The sequence below is a fragment of the Xiphophorus couchianus genome, chromosome 17, assembly GCF_001444195.1.
Source record: "Xiphophorus couchianus chromosome 17, X_couchianus-1.0, whole genome shotgun sequence".
NCBI classification, from domain to species: Eukaryota; Metazoa; Chordata; class Actinopteri; order Cyprinodontiformes; family Poeciliidae; genus Xiphophorus; species Xiphophorus couchianus.
In genome coordinates, this window is record NC_040244.1 from 10,716,788 (window position 1) to 10,734,173 (window position 17,386).

General features: G+C 40.2%; 1 protein-coding gene across 16 annotated transcripts in view; it reads left to right on the forward strand.

The window, feature by feature from the left end:
• nrcama (neuronal cell adhesion molecule a) overlaps positions 1-17,386 on the forward strand; it is a 53,653-nt gene that overhangs the window by 29,416 nt on the left and 6,851 nt on the right. For 3 of the 16 annotated variants that reach the window (XM_028043223.1, XM_028043225.1, XM_028043232.1), the window contains exons 3-30: positions 3,619-3,800; positions 4,107-4,124; positions 4,529-4,634; positions 5,661-5,854; positions 5,940-6,062; positions 6,151-6,321; positions 7,326-7,437; positions 7,642-7,826; positions 8,284-8,415; positions 8,574-8,717; positions 8,819-8,930; positions 9,278-9,444; positions 9,530-9,677; positions 9,754-9,878; positions 10,354-10,383; positions 10,911-11,012; positions 11,381-11,578; positions 11,677-11,747; positions 11,838-12,063; positions 12,276-12,391; positions 12,539-12,746; positions 12,870-12,992; positions 13,088-13,264; positions 13,485-13,517; positions 14,534-14,599; positions 15,306-15,428; positions 15,534-15,689; positions 17,163-17,294. In XM_028043223.1, coding sequence (XP_027899024.1) covers positions 3,619-3,800; positions 4,107-4,124; positions 4,529-4,634; positions 5,661-5,854; positions 5,940-6,062; positions 6,151-6,321; positions 7,326-7,437; positions 7,642-7,826; positions 8,284-8,415; positions 8,574-8,717; positions 8,819-8,930; positions 9,278-9,444; positions 9,530-9,677; positions 9,754-9,878; positions 10,354-10,383; positions 10,911-11,012; positions 11,381-11,578; positions 11,677-11,747; positions 11,838-12,063; positions 12,276-12,391; positions 12,539-12,746; positions 12,870-12,992; positions 13,088-13,264; positions 13,485-13,517; positions 14,534-14,599; positions 15,306-15,428; positions 15,534-15,689; positions 17,163-17,294 — 3,680 coding nt within the window. The remainder of the gene's footprint in view (positions 1-3,618; positions 3,801-4,106; positions 4,125-4,528; positions 4,635-5,660; positions 5,855-5,939; positions 6,063-6,150; positions 6,322-7,325; positions 7,438-7,641; positions 7,827-8,283; positions 8,416-8,573; positions 8,718-8,818; positions 8,931-9,277; positions 9,445-9,529; positions 9,678-9,753; positions 9,879-10,353; positions 10,384-10,910; positions 11,013-11,380; positions 11,579-11,676; positions 11,748-11,837; positions 12,064-12,275; positions 12,392-12,538; positions 12,747-12,869; positions 12,993-13,087; positions 13,265-13,484; positions 13,518-14,533; positions 14,600-15,305; positions 15,429-15,533; positions 15,690-17,162; positions 17,295-17,386) is intronic. The other 13 variants (XM_028043233.1, XM_028043234.1, XM_028043235.1 and 10 more) reach the window with 11 other exon arrangements.

Here is a 17,386-nt window from a genome sequence, read left to right on the forward strand (position 1 = left end):
TTGTGTTTTTTGGTAGCACAATGCTGTGGGCTTGTTTTTCCTCAGTTCTTATGTTGAGATGAATTGAGTTAAATATACTGTAGATCTAAACACATGGCAGCACTTGAAGAAAAAATGCACCAGCAACTTGAGGTTGGTGTGGAGGCTCACCTTCCAGAGAGAAAATAATCCCAAACATTCAGAGCTACAAAACGTAGTTTGTAATCAAAGCATATTCATTTGTTGATTGTTAGAATCCTCCCATCAAAATTCAGAGCTACAGTATGTCCTATTGAGAATGAATGCTATTGGATGATTGTTTACACATTTTGTCTTTTGAAAGAACCAAAACTGGAATTCATTTTATATTTAGGAGGCTTATTTTTTTTTTAAAGTATTGCATTTCTTCTACTCTTGTTTTCTTTTTCGGTGTGTTGCAAAGCTCAGCAGAGCTCAGTGTAACTGCTGCTGATGTTGCAGGATTGTGTCTGCTGCAGCTGCATGGGGCGTTACTGTAATTAATCTGAACATAAGATGCTACATTTATGTAATCATATTGCAATGTGTTTTTTTCTCTCCCTTTTTTTTTTGTTAACAAAGAGATTAAGAGCTTTAGCATCCATGAACTGTCTGTAATGTATTCAGTGATGTTACCCTCTTTATGCCTGCTTTTCATCCCCCCCGGTGAGAGTAATACTCAATAGGACGTGTCGGCGTAATTAGCTGTGTCCTGGGGTTGTGTTAGCTCGCACTCACTGCCTAGCTTCAGTAGGATAAAACCTCTGTGTGTATTCATAACCTCACTCTCTCTCTCTCAATGCCTCTGCCCTACAGAGCAGTAACTGACCTGGGTTTAATCATGTGTTACAATCATTTCACCTTCAGATGCTTTTGAAGGCTTCAGTATCCTGAGCCCCTATCATATTCTGATTGCATGAATGACTTGCCTCTTCAGTTTGTCTACTTTATTACTCTAACACTGGCTTTACACTCGCATAATCTCATCCATTTTATTACTGATGCTATACATTTTTTTGATTTTGTGCTTTTTAAGGTTCATTTAGAGAGTCATTTGTTAGAGAAAACAGCAAGACCTCGTCTTTGGCGTTCTATGTCAGAGAATTTAGGTGTAGATTGCTTGGTTTATACACTGTTTTTGTTCTCTCCTTTTGAAGGTGAGAGCACTACATCACTGACATTGAGCTGTGCTTTCAGAGCTCCTTAAAGTTTCTATCCCATGGCTTCCGGTGCCACACCAGGAGTAATGCAACTGTCCCTCTTTGCAACATTTGCCCAACTGGACCTCTCCCCGTGGTGCCAATATACATGCACAAAACTTTTAGTAAGGGACTAATGAAGAACAAAATCCTCTTTAGAAAAGACGATGTTGCCTCTTGTCATCGGTTTATACCTCCCAACTACGTCTGCACTCTAAATGAAACCATCTGCTCTGGTGTTTATGGCAGGCTGCGCACGGGGCAGTTAACTGTTAGTCTGATTAATGGCGGTCTTTGAGACAGGGTGCAGGATGATACTTAGTATTGTAAAGAGTCCATTACTCTTATCCAGATGGTAGGCGCTGAACTCTTGACTATGTAACGCTTGCTGGCAGTCATGGTCTGCGTTTGGCAACTGGATGCTTTACAACAGATATGCTCTGATGTACCCATTTGTTCCACCGTTGAGCCGCTGTGACATTCTTACAACCCACATGCCAGGCAATTGCATTACATCGACCAACGGTCTGCAGGCATCCACATACCTGATGATGCCTTTTAATGCGCCCTGATGCAAATGCTAAATGTGCTGGCTTCTTGAAAATCAAACCAAGCAAATGTCCTTTGCTTATCTGCTAAATGATCTCCAAAGTGGACAATTTTTTGGATGTTTTTTTGTTTGTTGTTTTTTAGCTAGTGAGAAAAATATTTGTGACACAGAAAGAGTAAAAGAGGTCTGTCTCAGTTTGATTATGTATGCTGCCCAGGTTGCAAGAGAGCATGAGCTGGAAGGGAACAGGAAGTAGAAATAGAAGAGGAACATGGGAATTATGATAAATTTCTACGTTTTATTCTTTGATTCTCAGTCAATAAATTAAATAGCCTATCCGATAAAGTGAATATTGATCGGACATTTTAACATGCCTATTGACTCAAGAGGATTAAAGTCTGTAGTCATTTTTGCTTAGCAGACATGTATATATGTCAGTCACTGTAACCATTTAAGTCTGCTCATAAATTAAGGTCTACTAAAGCATAGTTTGTGAAGCGCAAGCAATAGTGAATAAGCTAGCATGATTACGCTACGTTTGTGACGCATCAGCTCATATCCGTTGGTGATATGAGAAACGAGAGCTCATCTGACACGCTTCCCAGGATGGTTCTGGTGATGTGGAGTTTTTTTTTTTTTTTTTGTGCATGCATGAGCCAGTATGCATGCAGCTGTATCTGGAGCAGCATTGTTTGTTCTGTTTTTTTGCCCAGCTGAATGTTTGTACATGTCTTCTCTAAGCATGTGGGGCGTCTCAGCTGTGCACATTGTATGGACGAGTGGTTGCCCGTTTGGAGGCTAATGCTCAATTAACTGGTGGAAGTTTGAGAAAACTAATCAACCTGGATGGTAAAACACTCAAGTGACTGTTTCTCAATTTGTTGGATAATGGGGACGGGGACAGACCCACGGACAGGGTTGTTTAGGAAAGCGAATCCTGAATCAAGTTTGTTTTGACGGCTCCTTCTGCCAGAGCCTCTACACTGGCAGAATTATTGGATAACCACAAGACTGGCCAGTTGAAAGTGCTTGTCTTACGGCGTGTTACGTTGGAATTTATCAAAAAAAAAGTTGTAAATGAATTGTGTTAATATTAGAGAGTAAATGTTTATAGATGTTTTAAGATCAGTCTGTGTTTATAGAAGCACTGTCTGTTTGATTTAGACTCTACCAAGGCATCTACGTGCACACCGGAATCCTTTTATATTAAAACTCTGTTATTTTTGGTCATGTGTTATATTATGTGTAAACCACAAAGGCACTGATGGCTATGCTGCTGTAACTTTTGTCCACATGGTCAATTGTATTTCTATTCACAAGATTCATGATTACGTTATAAATATTAGAATAATCCTTTTAGTGTCTTAATTTGCATTTTTTTCAGCTGTAGAAAGGATAAATTCAAACTGTAGACTGTCTTAAGATTGAGTTGAGGGTGGCTCAAGAGTCTTTACCAAAACTGATGCTGATGCTTCGAACTTTGCTTCTTTTTTTCTTTTTTTTTTAATGAATTGAAAAACCATTAAATCACTTCTAATAATATAATTGAATTAACCAGAAGCAAGGTGCACTGAACTCACTGTAGATTGATGGTCTCCCATGTTCAGTACGGATCTCAATATTGGTATTGGATCGGATCGTCGCCATCTCTAGATTTACTGTATAGTGAAGTATTTTTCACACTGGCTATACTTGTGATGATGGAAATGACAATAATGCTCCAAAAAAATTGTTATAGCTGCATCAAAATGTTAATTTAAACTTCAGGCCGTGAGTTGATATAGCAATTTCTTTACTACCTAAAATGAAACAAAGAAAATATATGTTAAATAAAGTTCATTTTTACTAATTTATGTGTTTATATCTTTGTAGAGTCGATTCTTCTTCACCAGCTGGTCACTCTTCTGCTACTGTTAACCCTGGAGGGAAGATCATCATTCGGGGTCTGACTTACACAAACATGGACAAGAAACAAAAATGGACTCCAGGTCTTGAAGCTGTACTATTGATACTGCTGAGTCACATGACCGCAGGGCTTGAAGTGCCTCTTGATCGTAAGTATCACTCACGATAACATATAATTTGCAACCGATGCTGCGTGGTGTTTCTCTTCTGTAAACTGATATCTGTGACTCCAGTGTTTGTGAAAAGCCTCTTCTTGCATTTATTCCACCTTCTTCCACAAAAAATGCAAGCTACACATGGGAAAGCTGATTACGCTGGCTCTATCAAACTCTAAAAAAATAAATTGTCTTTCAACTTAATCTGCTGCTTGTTCCTTGCAAGACATCCGAAGAAACTCTAACACTTCTCCTCAATATTCTATTACCGTTGTATGGCATGTCATGGGGGACAAAAAGCTAAAGTACTGGAAGGATGTAAGTTGCCTAAAAATAGCCTTGGCTTATTGTGTGCAATTTTTGCCTTTCGAATGTATTGATTTCCTCTTTGTGTGACTTGGGTAACAATGTGCATGGAGTGTTTTTTGTTTTTTTTGTTCGTTTGTTTGCCTTTTCGCCCAACCGCATAACTCTACTGAGCACCTTGCTTGGCTTTGGAGTGTTGCTTGAAGTGTAATTTTGAAGTTAAACAATGGTAAGTCATCTACTCAGGAGAGAGATTGCTGCTTATGTCTTTGTTTGCTCCACAAATCCTGTCTGACAAGTTTGGCTAAGCATGCTTGTTGCTTGAATAGTTCATCTCCTCGTTTATACAACGCGTCTCTACATCGAATTCAGTGCTGACGTGTGTATGAAACATTCTTCTACGGATGTGTCTCCAGTGCCTCAACCCCCCACCATAACTCTGCAATCCCCAAAGGATTATATCTTTGATCCGCGGGAGAACATCGTCATTCACTGCGAGGCCAAAGGGAAGCCTCATCCCAGGTGAGACGGCAACTCCAAAACACTTATTGAATGATTTAATGCCGCTGCTGTGCTCCCTCTCCGCTAAATTACAGCCCCGCTTCCGAGGGCAACTTAACCTGGAGGCAAGTGGAGAAGATAAATTGCCATAGCAACTGTCGTCTTGGAGATCTGGCGGTTAAGAAACACACCCGGAAGGGTGGATTAGCTGCTGCTCTGATTTGCCACCAGTCATTGGATCAAATATGTTAGAATCAGGCAAATTGAATCAAAACCTGTACTGAATTTGAAACATGACAAATCCCATCAACATTTTATTAATTTACCAATGCACGGCTGTCCACCTAAACTTGACTGGTTGGGCAAGGAGAGCATAAATTGGAAGCAGACATCCACAGCTTATGCGGGAGTATCTGTTGACAGAACGTTTATTTAACATGCAGTTAACCAGTCTGGGGATCATGGAAGACTGGCAAGAAAAAAAAATCAATCGTCAAAAATGCTAGAAGAAACCCCCTTTAATGTTGGTTACAAACTTTGTAGGGAACACAGCGAGAATATATGAAGATGTTCTGCTGATACGAGTCCAAAACGGAACTTTTCACTCAAAATATAAAACACCTTTTTGTGAGGCAGAACACTATTACAGCACATCACGCTCAACACAACCATCCTCACGCTTAAACATGGTTCTTGAAGCATCATATTGTAGGAAAGTTATTCTTCAGCAGGGACGGAAAAGCTGGTCAGAGTGTATTTGAAGATGGATGAAAATGATCAGAGATTCTGCATGAATAAGAGTTTTATTGTACCATTGGCGAGCAATAAAAACAAATATTTTTATACAATTAAAATTAAGATGTTTTTGAAATGACTAACACTAAAAGTTGGACAAAAACAATTCGTTCTTCGCAAAGCTCCAAAGCTGATGTCCAAACATTAGTCGTTTTACGTATTTTATAAATGACCTGCATTATTTCATGTTTTTGGTTTTTTTTTTTGCTTATGTTCCTGCTAAGCTACATTATTTACTCTTGTTATCTGTAGCTTTTCATGGACAAGGAACGGCACCAACTTTGATGTGGAGAAGGACTCCAAAATCCTGATGAAGCCCGGTTCAGGAACGCTGGTCATTGATATCAGTGGAGAAAAGGCTGATGCCTACGAGGGAACATACCAGTGTACAGCTAGCAATGAGCATGGCAAAGCTCTGTCCAACACCATTATGATCAGGCAGTCCAGTAAGACACCTCAATAAATAATATTCAGTTATTCCGAAATGTCTGTGTTTTTAAGACACCCTCGTTTGGTTATTGTGACTCGCAGGGTCCCCCTTGTGGTCAAAGGAGAAAAATGAGGCGATTTTGGTGCAGAAGGGGGTTTCTCTCGTGCTTCCATGTCGACCCCCGGCAGGCCTGCCTCCTCCTGTCATTTTTTGGATGGATAACAGTGAGTCGTTTGAATGCAAACTTTGCTGCGTTCTTGTAAAAGAATACCCACACATTAATCACACCTGACATGCTGTGTCCTTCCTCAGACTTCCAGAAGCTGCCACTGAATAAGCGCGTGTCCCAGGCCCTGAACGGTGACCTATACTTTTCCAACGTTCTCCCAGAAGACACCCGGAGCGATTACATCTGCTACGCTCGTTTTCCATACACGCAGACCATCCAGCAGAAACAACCCATCTCTGTTGTGGTGCTCAACAGTAAGTCCAGGCAGTGAAAGTTTGTTTTGTCTGTGTAAGTCGAAATGTGGCTGCCACTGTTTCTGTTTAATACAGTGCCTTTGCAACAAGCGTTTATACACCTTGAACTTGTCAGCAATTTGTCATGTTACTATCACAAACTTCAACGGATTTCATGCAATGCAATGAAATCGGTTGACTGTATTATCAAATTAGTTAGCCTCTGAGAGAAGCTTGTTGGATGTATCAAAGTCAGAGAGCCGAATATATGAACACAGTACACTTTTGAAAGTTTTATTTCATAATCAGCTTACATAAGATACATAGCATTACAATAAAATACCATGACGTTTATTTAAAAGTGGGGAAATGTGTAAAAGTTGAAAAGAGAATGTACAGCACTTCTTTTGCATACATACTCTGCATGTATGTTTTAGATAACGCAGTGCACATCTTTCGGTGTCACGATGGTCCCAACGCAACACTTAGAAAATGTTATTGAAGGGAAAGTAAACATCAACTTTATACTTCCTGGTATTGCATGGTTATCATGTTTCTTTTGTCATATTCCAGTGGAAACAATGAATGAGACTTTGGCTGCTTATAATATGACTGATTTCTATAGTGGTGAGTGCTGTTGGTGTATTCCCAGTGTGAACCCTGCCCTGTGTTTACCCCCTGGCATAAACATGCTCCTTTTAACTTGGCCTCAACACACTACCTGTGTAGTTACATTAACACAAGTCTTCCGTTTCTCAAATTGAAGAGTATATTAAAGAATAAATATGTATAAAACGTGTCTTTCTTTTATTCTGGTACCATAAATTATTTTCTGTCCCATCTTATCACATTTAGAAAACAGTTTGACTTGGTAGTGCCTCTAACTAATTGTCGTAAATATCCCTTCCTGACTTCACATCTCCACATACTAAGCTTCTCTTGTAAATGTTGTGGTGAGACCAACGTCTAAGCTAGCTGCTGCTTTGGCTTGACTCAGATTCCCACTTGTTTCCTCCTGTGATCAGGCAATCCAGAGGGGGAGCGTCGCCCCGGTTTCAAGTTGCCCAGCGGCAGTACGAGCAACAAGATGGTTCTGAGAGGAGAGACTCTGGAGCTGGAATGCATCGCTGAGGGATTGTAAGTTGGCTTTTTTTTTTTTAAATACATGTTTTGAACTTCTCCCAACATTTTGTCACATTAAAACCACTAAATTCAGCATGTTTTGTTGGGATTTTATATGATGAACCGACACAAAGTGGTGCATGCAACACAAATTGCAAAAAAAACACACAAAAAACAAAACGGTCTCATGAAGTTGATCTTTGTGTTTTCTGTGAAAAGACCCACTCCTGAAATTTCATGGCAGAAGGATGCAGGGAAGCTGCCGAGTGGCAGGGCCTTCTTTTCCAACTTCAACAAAACGCTGAAGATTTCTGACGTGAATGAAGACGATGCTGGCGAATACCGCTGCACAGCGACCAACAAGCTGGGCTCTGCACATCACCTAATTAAAGTCACCGTTAAAGGTCTGAAGATCGGCAAAGATTTTTACTTACTGTTGTCTCTTCATCAATTTTGAATGACTTAATAATACTTAATAATTTATTTGGGGAGAAAATTACCCAAACCAGGTGTGAATATAAAATCTTGTTGTATTTACTCTTGTTAAGTTTGTTTAGTTATCTGCAACATTTAAGTTTGAGGAAAAAAGCAAAAACATCTTGGTTATAAAGATTTTTTTGAGTATCGTTTAATGTGCTACTGTGCTTGATTTAAGTAAAATGTACAATCCAAATAAATTCACCAAAATCTGCTGATTACATACTTTTAATTGCAATGGAGTACACTGTAAAAAAAAAATGCATTTGGCTCGTCAGCTTCCCCTAACGTCATTGTATAGACATATATAAAGACAAGCATATTTAAAGGATTGGAGTCATGTTCTCAGTAATCTCATTGTGTGTTTTTATTCTCCCTCCCCAGCTGCTCCTTTCTGGATCAGTGCTCCCAGAAACCTGATACTGGCTCCGAATGAGACCGGCATCCTAACCTGCCGTGTTAATGGAAATCCCAAGCCAAAAATTAATTGGTTTGTCAATGGACGTCCAATACAGGGTAAAAAAACAAACAGACTAGTATCTGTTCACTGCAATATACACTACGGTAAAACAAGATACAGACGAATTCGATCAAATGCTGCATTGCAGTTAACTGAAGTGCCAGAAAACTGTGTGTCAGAAAGACAAAAATATCTCCTTTTTTATTTGTCCTAGATGTTTATGAAGAAAATGGCCCAAAGATAGAGGAGGACACCGTGATTCTCAGCAATGTACAGTCGGGAAGCAGTGCCGTCTTCCAGTGCAATGCATCCAATGAGTTTGGTTACTTGATGGCTAATGCGTTTGTGAATGTGCTGGGTAAGCTTTAAAGTTACCTAGCTGTTAGCGTATCTTCAAATACGCAGACATGCACGTGAGCAGTGAAATCCAGCAACAATGTTTGTCTGTGCGTTCAACAGCCGAAGCGCCAAGAGTTCTCACTCTGCCAAACCAAGTGTACCGAGTCATCATGAACCACCCGGCGCTGCTCGACTGCGCCTCCTTTGGCTCACCGATACCAACCATCGCATGGTAGGAGTTGGAACCGAAACCAAGTCGGTCACTGTTCCATTTTGCCGTTTTCTTCCAGGCACAAAACTGAGGGTTGCTCAGTGTCGAAAAATTTTTGATTCAGTTTCTCATATGTAAAGGAGAGCCGTGACTGAGACTCAGTGTTGGCAAACTGAATAGCTGTTTCCTGGCTTGTTGTTTGTGTCTGTCAGACAGCCTTTCTGTTAAACTGCTCGAGGGGGGACTGCATCGACTGTTTCTGGTTCCATTCGTAGACATTATGAACAAACTTGACCAGAAGTCTTCCAGTTTCTTGTGTTTCCCAAAACCACAATAACGAAAGTGTCCTTTTCAATTTTTCAATACAGGTTTAAAGACGGTCAGACCAGCATAAGGAACGGCGACTCCTATGTGATCCATGAGAACGGCACGCTGGAAATCAACGTGGCTCAGCCTTTACACAGTGGGAAGTACACCTGCACCGCCACCAATAACCTAGGATTTAAAGAGAATGATGTCTTCCTGGAAGTTAAAGGTCAGTAAGAGATAAAAAATTTGCTTTAATGATTCTATTTATGTTCTAGCTGTAAATATGAATTACTATTAACGCTGTGCTCCAGAACCCACTCGCATCCTCACCCAGCCGACATACAAAAAGGTGCAGAGAGGAATGAGTGCTCTGTTTGAGTGTAAAGTCAAACACGACAAAACCCTCATGCCCACCATGACATGGCTGAAAGATAACGGAGAACTACCAGACGATCAGAGGTACAGCAGACCTTCAGATGAAAACACAACAGCGATAATAATGATACTAAAACCTCTTCATTGGTAATCCATGCAGGTTTGAGGTGGACGATGAGAGTCTGATCATCAGAGATGTGACAGATGATGACGCAGGCACTTACACCTGCGTCGCAAACACCATTCTGGATCAGGACTCTGCAAGCGCTACACTGACTGTTGTTGGTGCGTTGACACATTTTTGCTTTAAACGTGTTATTCTCTGACGCATTCGTTACGTTACATGAGTTAAAAAACATTGCAAACATTGACGGTCGGTGATACGCGCAATATGGCTGACCACCCAGGGCAGCAGCGCCTTGAGGGTGACTCAAGCACCTGGGGGGGGTGGGGAAGGTAGGTGGAGGGAAATCACATGTAATCTGATTTATTGCTCACATGTTGTGTCAATTTGGACTGGGCTAACCACTGCATCATAGCCCAGCACTTCATTCAAGCAAGAACAATCACTTATTGTACATCAGAATCTATCTTTAAACTCCATGAATTCAAATGACTGTCCTCTTCTTTTATCTTTGCTGATTCTGTGATAACCTAATGTTTCAGTCGTGTTTTTCCTGCCTTTTCTTGCATTTCAAAAATGTCTTCTACTAACAGCTTATCTTCCTTTTTCACTTTCCTCTATTTTTCTTGCTATCAGAGGCAACTCCTCCTCCACCAATTGTGTTAGGTAAACTTAGAGCTTTCATTCAGTCCATCCGGTTCGTTTTGTCATGTCCTGCATTATTTATGTTTACATTTTTGGCACTTTAGTTTCTTCTCCATGCCCACAGTTCGTCGATGCAGCCGTTTTCACATTCTCTCCTGTCAGAACTGTGGGTGTGTGTATAAGCATCATTGATTGATTTTTTTCCCCCCTACATCCAGTTCAGCATTTAGATCTAATGAGCTAAAAGTGAAAAACCTGTGTAGGAGATATACAATTGCTGCACAGTAAAATTTCACCGAAAACTTAGCAAACTTACGCAAACGTGTTAGGGATTCGCAAGTCATCATGAAATGAATGTAGAAAAAAACCAAAACAAAACATACATTCCACCAAAAGGCTCATGCTGAATTTTAACGATTTGCTTTTGTCGTCATAATGGTGCATTAAATATGTCTTCATAAACTCAAACATGCTCCCTTTACTGTGTAACAATAAAAAGCCCACCGGCACGATGTCGAGTACTAGCTTTACTCTGACCGGTCTTGCAGAAAAGCCGGACCCTCCGACAGACCTGGAGCTGACCGACCAGATGGAGAGAAGTGTTCAGCTCACCTGGATCCCCGGAGATGAAAACAACAGTCCAATACAGAGTACGAAATATTGATTGACTGATTCATTCATTCATTCAGTTTTGCACTTTGATGTCAGATTTGAACTGGTAACAAATGAAAAAACGTAAATTCCCTGTGTGAACCTCTCTTTACACTGTTTCCTATGCTGCCACTTCTATAAAATATTTTTTGCATGAGTCAAACCATGAAGAAATTTACTCATATTATGATACCCCAGGTTGTGATGATCTCATTGGCTACAGTATAAAATGCAGAGAAAGGGGATGCCAGCATCATTATTCCTATGCCAGTGCAGAAACTCAGTAGTCAAATTGGCATTTTAGAATCAAGATCCTTACTTTCCCATCTATATGGTCTCAGTAACATTGTGCATTTTTCTTTTCCAGACTTTTTGATTGAATACATGGATCTACTCCACCAGCCAGGCGTTTGGGTCAACCTCACAGAAGTTTCTGGTACCACCACCACGGCCCAGCTAGAGCTCTCTCCATACATCTACTATACGTTCAGAGTGCTGGCTCAGAATGGCGTCGGCTACAGCGACCCCAGTAACCCCTCGGCGCAGTACAGGACCAACCCTTCAGGTAGTAAAGACTTTTCATAAATTACTTAACAAGTCGTTCACGTTTAAGGTTCCCAGATGTACAGAGTGAGCCGTGCATTATTATTTGATTTTCCTCAGCTCCGGATGAAAATCCAACAAATGTGGAAGGAGCAGGAACCGAGTCCGACAACTTGGTCATCTCTTGGAAGGTAAGAAGGATTTGATTTAGTTTAGTGAGATTTAAAACTGTTTTCCTCAGCTTTTTAGTCAATAGACTCTTTAACATTTGTCTTGCGTAGCCCCTCACAGGATTTCAGTCAAATGGTCCGGGACTGCAGTACAAGGTGCAGTGGAGACAAAAGGATGTGGAAGACGACTGGGCCTCGAAGAATGTTGTCAACGATTCCCAGCTCATTGTTTCTGGAACACCAACCTATGTGGCCTACGAAATTAAAGTTCAGGCCTTTAATAACTACGGCAACGCACCTGAGCCCACAGTTGTGACTGGATACTCGGGAGAAGACAGTGAGTGAATTTTGCGGATGTTTCCATGAATTCTGTTTTTTGTTTTTGACCAGATAGGTTTAAAAGAAAAAGGTTTGAGCAAGTTTAAAATGTTGAACTTTTTCAACACGTGTCCTTGTGTTTTTGTTTTTTTTGTGTAGTTGCCTCAGACACAGTAGCACAGTATCATTTTCCATGCTGATGACTAACACTGGTGTATCTCCACTTGGTAGAGCCTTTGTCTGCTCCTGGTAGCGTCCAGGTCACCGTTCCTAACAGCACGCTGGCAGAAGTTCAGTGGGAGCCGGTATCAAATCCCTCTGTCCGAGGTGAACTGCAAGGATACAGGGTATTTGTTTTTTCATCCACAAAAACTTGTTAGTTTTTGGTTTTTCTTGGATCAATGTGCAATCATGACTTCAGTTACTCAAATAAACCAGGACATTTGGTGACCAGGCTTCAAAATAGCGCTTATGTCTTTGTGTCTTTTATGTAGGTGTACTACCGTCGGGTGCGAGGCCAGCAAGACCAACAGGAAGAAGCAGACGAGCAGGAGCAGATTTTAACTTTCAGTGGTAACCGCAGTGAGGGAATGCTGCCGGGGCTTCAGCCTTACAGTGTCTACGACCTTTTCGTCAAGGTGTTCAATAACAAAGGAGAAGGACCTCCTAGCCCCAAAAAGACCTTTGAAACCCCCGAAGGAGGTGCGTATATAAGGTTTAGCGTTTTCCTCTGAACAGTTGGCTTTCATACACCCTTTTTCATACCAATTCCAGAGATTTCTAATACATAATAAGTCCTGACTGTGGCTTAACTTTGTATTTCAGTACCGGATCTTCCTTCTTTTCTGAGCGTGACTGACCACGGTTTGGACACTCTTACGGTAAAATGGGGCCCACCTTTGAGCAACAATGGACGCCTTACAGGATACACGCTCAAATACCACGCTGGTAGGGGTAACCGGACACCGAATAACTTGTTTTCTCTTCTACTTTTATGTAGTCGTTCATTTCCCGTCACTGACCTCTTTCTGCTTCCTCAACAGTTAATACCACAAGTGAACTGGGACCAGTCAAGGAAGTGACCTTTCCAGCCAACGTGACTACCATCACACTGACCAGCCTGAACGCAAGCATGCTCTATAAGTTTTACTTGAAGGCTCGGACAAGAAAAGGCCCTGGCCCGGAAATCACAGAAGAGGCGTCTACAGCCATGGATACAGGTAAGGCCTGGTGTGTTTTCGGTTTTTAGCTTGAGGTGATTCACACCGAAATTCTGATTGACAGAAAAGGTCAGTATCTTACATCAGCAACATTACTGAGGGTTATGAACTAAAGTTGGGTTAAAGATTCCTTTAAAACGGACAACCATGAGGAGGCTCTTCTTTATCCCCCATTTAATGTCTTACGGCCCTGTCTTTGTCTTTCCTTTTCTCTTTTAAGCTCTTATTCAGCCCACTATACAGCCAGGCAAAGGTAACATGTGTGCCTCAAACATGTTTGCATGATATTTTTTCCATTAGAAAACCAAAACAATCCCTAGGATGTCATATTTTATAACTATATTTAGAGTTAATCTTAGATATTTACAAATTAAATTGACATGTAACCTTTTTTTTCATTATGTGACTTAAAATCAGGCAAAAATTTTCCTGTTTTAGGTCATTTACAATTACTACAATTATTTGCTAAATATCAACAACTTGTATGGTCGTTTATCCTTATAGATAATATTTTGGAGGCATTTGGCTCCTACAGACATTTGGAAGACGTACCCAAGGATAAATCAGACTTACGGAGGTTCGCAAATCTCTTCCTGACACCTTTGCTGATTTCTTGTCATTTCTCTATAATATCCAACAAGGAAGCAATGCAACATACCTACTCCGCCTCTAATTAGCTCGTATATTAACCTTTCAGAAGCTTACAATGCCATGACATCATCATTTGAGCTTCCTCAAAAAGATTAATGGTGTAGTAATTATAGTGTATGTTAATTTTTGACTTTGAAGAAAGACAAAGAAACAATCTGTAAGGATTTTGGTAATCCTTGACGAGCTGGAACAGGAAACATTCAAATCTGATTTAATGTCACATTGAGAAAAAATACGGTTATGTGTGTTCATGAGCTTTATGTGAATATCTGCTTTCAGTTGTATCTCACCTTTATGCACACTGCCTTGTTGCTATGCTTGCAATCTCTATCTGCTTAACCTTACTCTATTTCCTTCGCCTTGTTACCTTCTGCTACCTGTTGTCTTTGATCTGCTACATAAGAGATTTTAATCAAGCCCAGTTAGTGTGCATGCCTGCCTTGTTGTAATTCAGATCTGGCTTATTTTGGTCTGGATACAACGATCAATTCAGTGTTTGAACGCGTTCTAAATGACAAAGCTCAGAGGTAGTACAGAATATCTTATCTCAGTGCTGTATGTTGCCTTTTGTCACGTGCACTGTATGTGTGTTGTTTTACTCTTTCCGTGTCCTTTCAGGCCCCACAGAGCCCCCTCACCCAACCTCCCCCATCACTCTGTCTCTACATCCCCCGCTTCACAAGGGTACAAGCACTTCCCATGCCCCTAACTGCACATCCAAACGTCTACCCTGGCTTACACTGAGTGCTGCAAAGATGGTTTCCCTTAAAAGTAGACCCCGAAAAGAACCTATTGAGTCATTTATTTATTGAAGAAAGATGGGGTTTTTTTTAGATATCATACATTGGAGAAACTAACCTTTGATGATCAACTTTCATTTCTGGACATATATTCTGACTTTTTTTTTTTTTTTACCAAATAACTTATCAACGAATAAATGACAAATTTTAGCGTGGTTTCTAAATGATGTGGTATTGAACTATGTAGGAATGAAGGCATTTTTACTTTAGTTCCCTTGTATGATTTATACTCCAGGGTAACATAGTTTTTACAAGGAATTGAGGTTTTTGCAGCAACTACCTTATTTATTTCGTGCTATGTCACAGAAACAAGAAAAAACAAGGACATTTGCAACTTATATAAATATAGTACTGTTTTCTCGTCTTGGCTTAATTTTGAAATTATTTATGTAACCAAAATGCGAAAAATGATTCTATGAACTTCATGTTCATGAATGCACTGACTTTTGACTCTTTAGTAGCAATTGAAAATGTTTTGTAGTTATTTTTAAAAAGTATACAGTAACTTGATTATATTGAAAAACATTCTAAGCTGAAATTTCTGTTTCATATTTAAATAAGAACGTCTGTTTTTTCTTTTGTTTGCCCAGTGCCTTCTGCTGGGCCTGTGTTCGGAACAGTTAACGCATCTGTGTCAGAGGAAGGCCCAGTGATCAGTTGGGAATACTTTGGACACAATAAGATTTTATTTGTGGAATATGTTGTAGAGAACAGTAAGGCATTTCCTTGCTTCCTCCATCTTCAGAATGCCCTGCGCATGCAGCTATTCCAAATGTTGTCCGATTCTAATCCCTCTCCATGCGCTGCACCACTTCCAGGTGATGATGACTGGAAAAGGGAGTCAGTAAATGGTACACATTCGCATACTATAAAAGGCCTAAAGCCGGGGACGTCCTATTCTGTGCGCGTGGTAGCTAGAGACGGCGCCGGCCCGGCGGTCCACAAGACCAAAGAAGTGTCGGTTACAGTGCCAGGTGAGGCGGCGTGCCTCAGGGTGCAGACTGTCTTTTCTGTTTGATTTAAGTCAGTTTTCTGTTATTTTCAGTCACCCGGCGTCGACTGTTACAGTCGGCCGTAAACGTAGTCGTTTTGTAGCTGTCGTCATTTACTTCAGGTCATTTTCATTTCGTGTGTGCTCCTTATGCCATATTTCAAATTTTGTTCTTTTTTTCCTAAAATAGTGGGTTTCTTGAAAAGATCTGTTTGTCAGAAAGATTTTATTGAAAAATTGGGAGGAGTTTGTGCCCAAATTGGACCTCCCTTTTGGTGGTGTTTTGCTCAATAGTTGTGATGCATGTAATCCAAAAGCAACTCTTACAGGAATAAACTCAAATCTTTAAAGACAAGAACAGCGACACGTGAGGGGATTTTAACTGTGCAGTTTTCAAATCCTTAAATCTTCTCTCTGGACTCAAATAATATTCAGAAAAGAAAAACTATTTTTTTTACTTAATAAAAGGATTATGAAAGACATGACATGTTACGTATGAAATTATAATAAATTAAGAAATAAACTTCAAGAAAAAAAGAACAAAGCAAAATAAATGCATGTGACATTAATAATTACTCTAATATCCATATTTTCTGTTATTTGTGTTCTATTCACTCTGTCATTTTACTTAATGTCTCAAAAAAACTGCATGTTGATCCATATTAGTATTTTTATTTCAAAGTTTGAAGTCTCTGTCAACTTTAGTTTTGGACTCCATGACAAGAACCACCCAAACATTTAAGTTTCACTATTAATGTAAAGAGATGCACTAAGTTTTGTGGCAGATTTCAGATCTCCAGTTTGATCAAACCTAAAACAGCACTTAATGTTTTTTTGTTTGTTTGTTTTGTTCCATTTTCGCAGTGTGAGCAGTCAATGAATATTTGTAAGAGTGGCCACTATGTGAGTGGGTGGGATTACTAACCTTAACAATTTTCTTTATTTGTATGTTAATGGAAATTATGGATCGTTAGGTTAACTTCCAGCTTTTATAAATCCACTAGGTTCCATAACAGAGAGTCAAAACCTCAGAAGGATAAGACAGAAGAACAGTTGCTTCCCTTTTATTTATAGCTACTTGGATGAGCTAAGGATATTTTTTTATGTGAAAACAGTCTCTTCTCAACAACTTCTCTTTTTGTGCTTTTTCAGACTTAATTTTAAACACCTCACTGCTACAGAAAATAGCTACGTTTTGAGTTTGGTAGGTAACAGCTTCCACATCGAAGAGTGCTTGCAGTGCACCTTGTTTCCTAATGTGCCAATAGGAAAGATTTCATACTTTCAATGTTCTAACCAGACAGTCGCTGGCCATTGGGTCAGTCAAGCTAAGTCAGCCATTTTCAGATCTCCCGCCCATTTATTGGTGCATCTCTTCAAATGTACTCAGTCAGTTGTTCTCACACTTTCCGTTTGTTCTTTTTCCCTTCCTGTCTCTCTCCGTCTTGTCCTCCAGCTGTCCCCAACCGGCAGGTAGACATCGCCACGCAGGGCTGGTTTATCGGACTGATGTGCGCCATCGCTCTCCTGATCTTGGTGCTTCTCATCATATGCTTCATCAAGAGAAACAAAGGTGGCAAATATCCAGGTAAAGCACAGCTGGCAACAGTAAAAGACCTAACTGGGGCCTGCGGGGAATGGAAGAGTGCATGTTTAAAGAGTGCATGTTTAAAGAGTGCA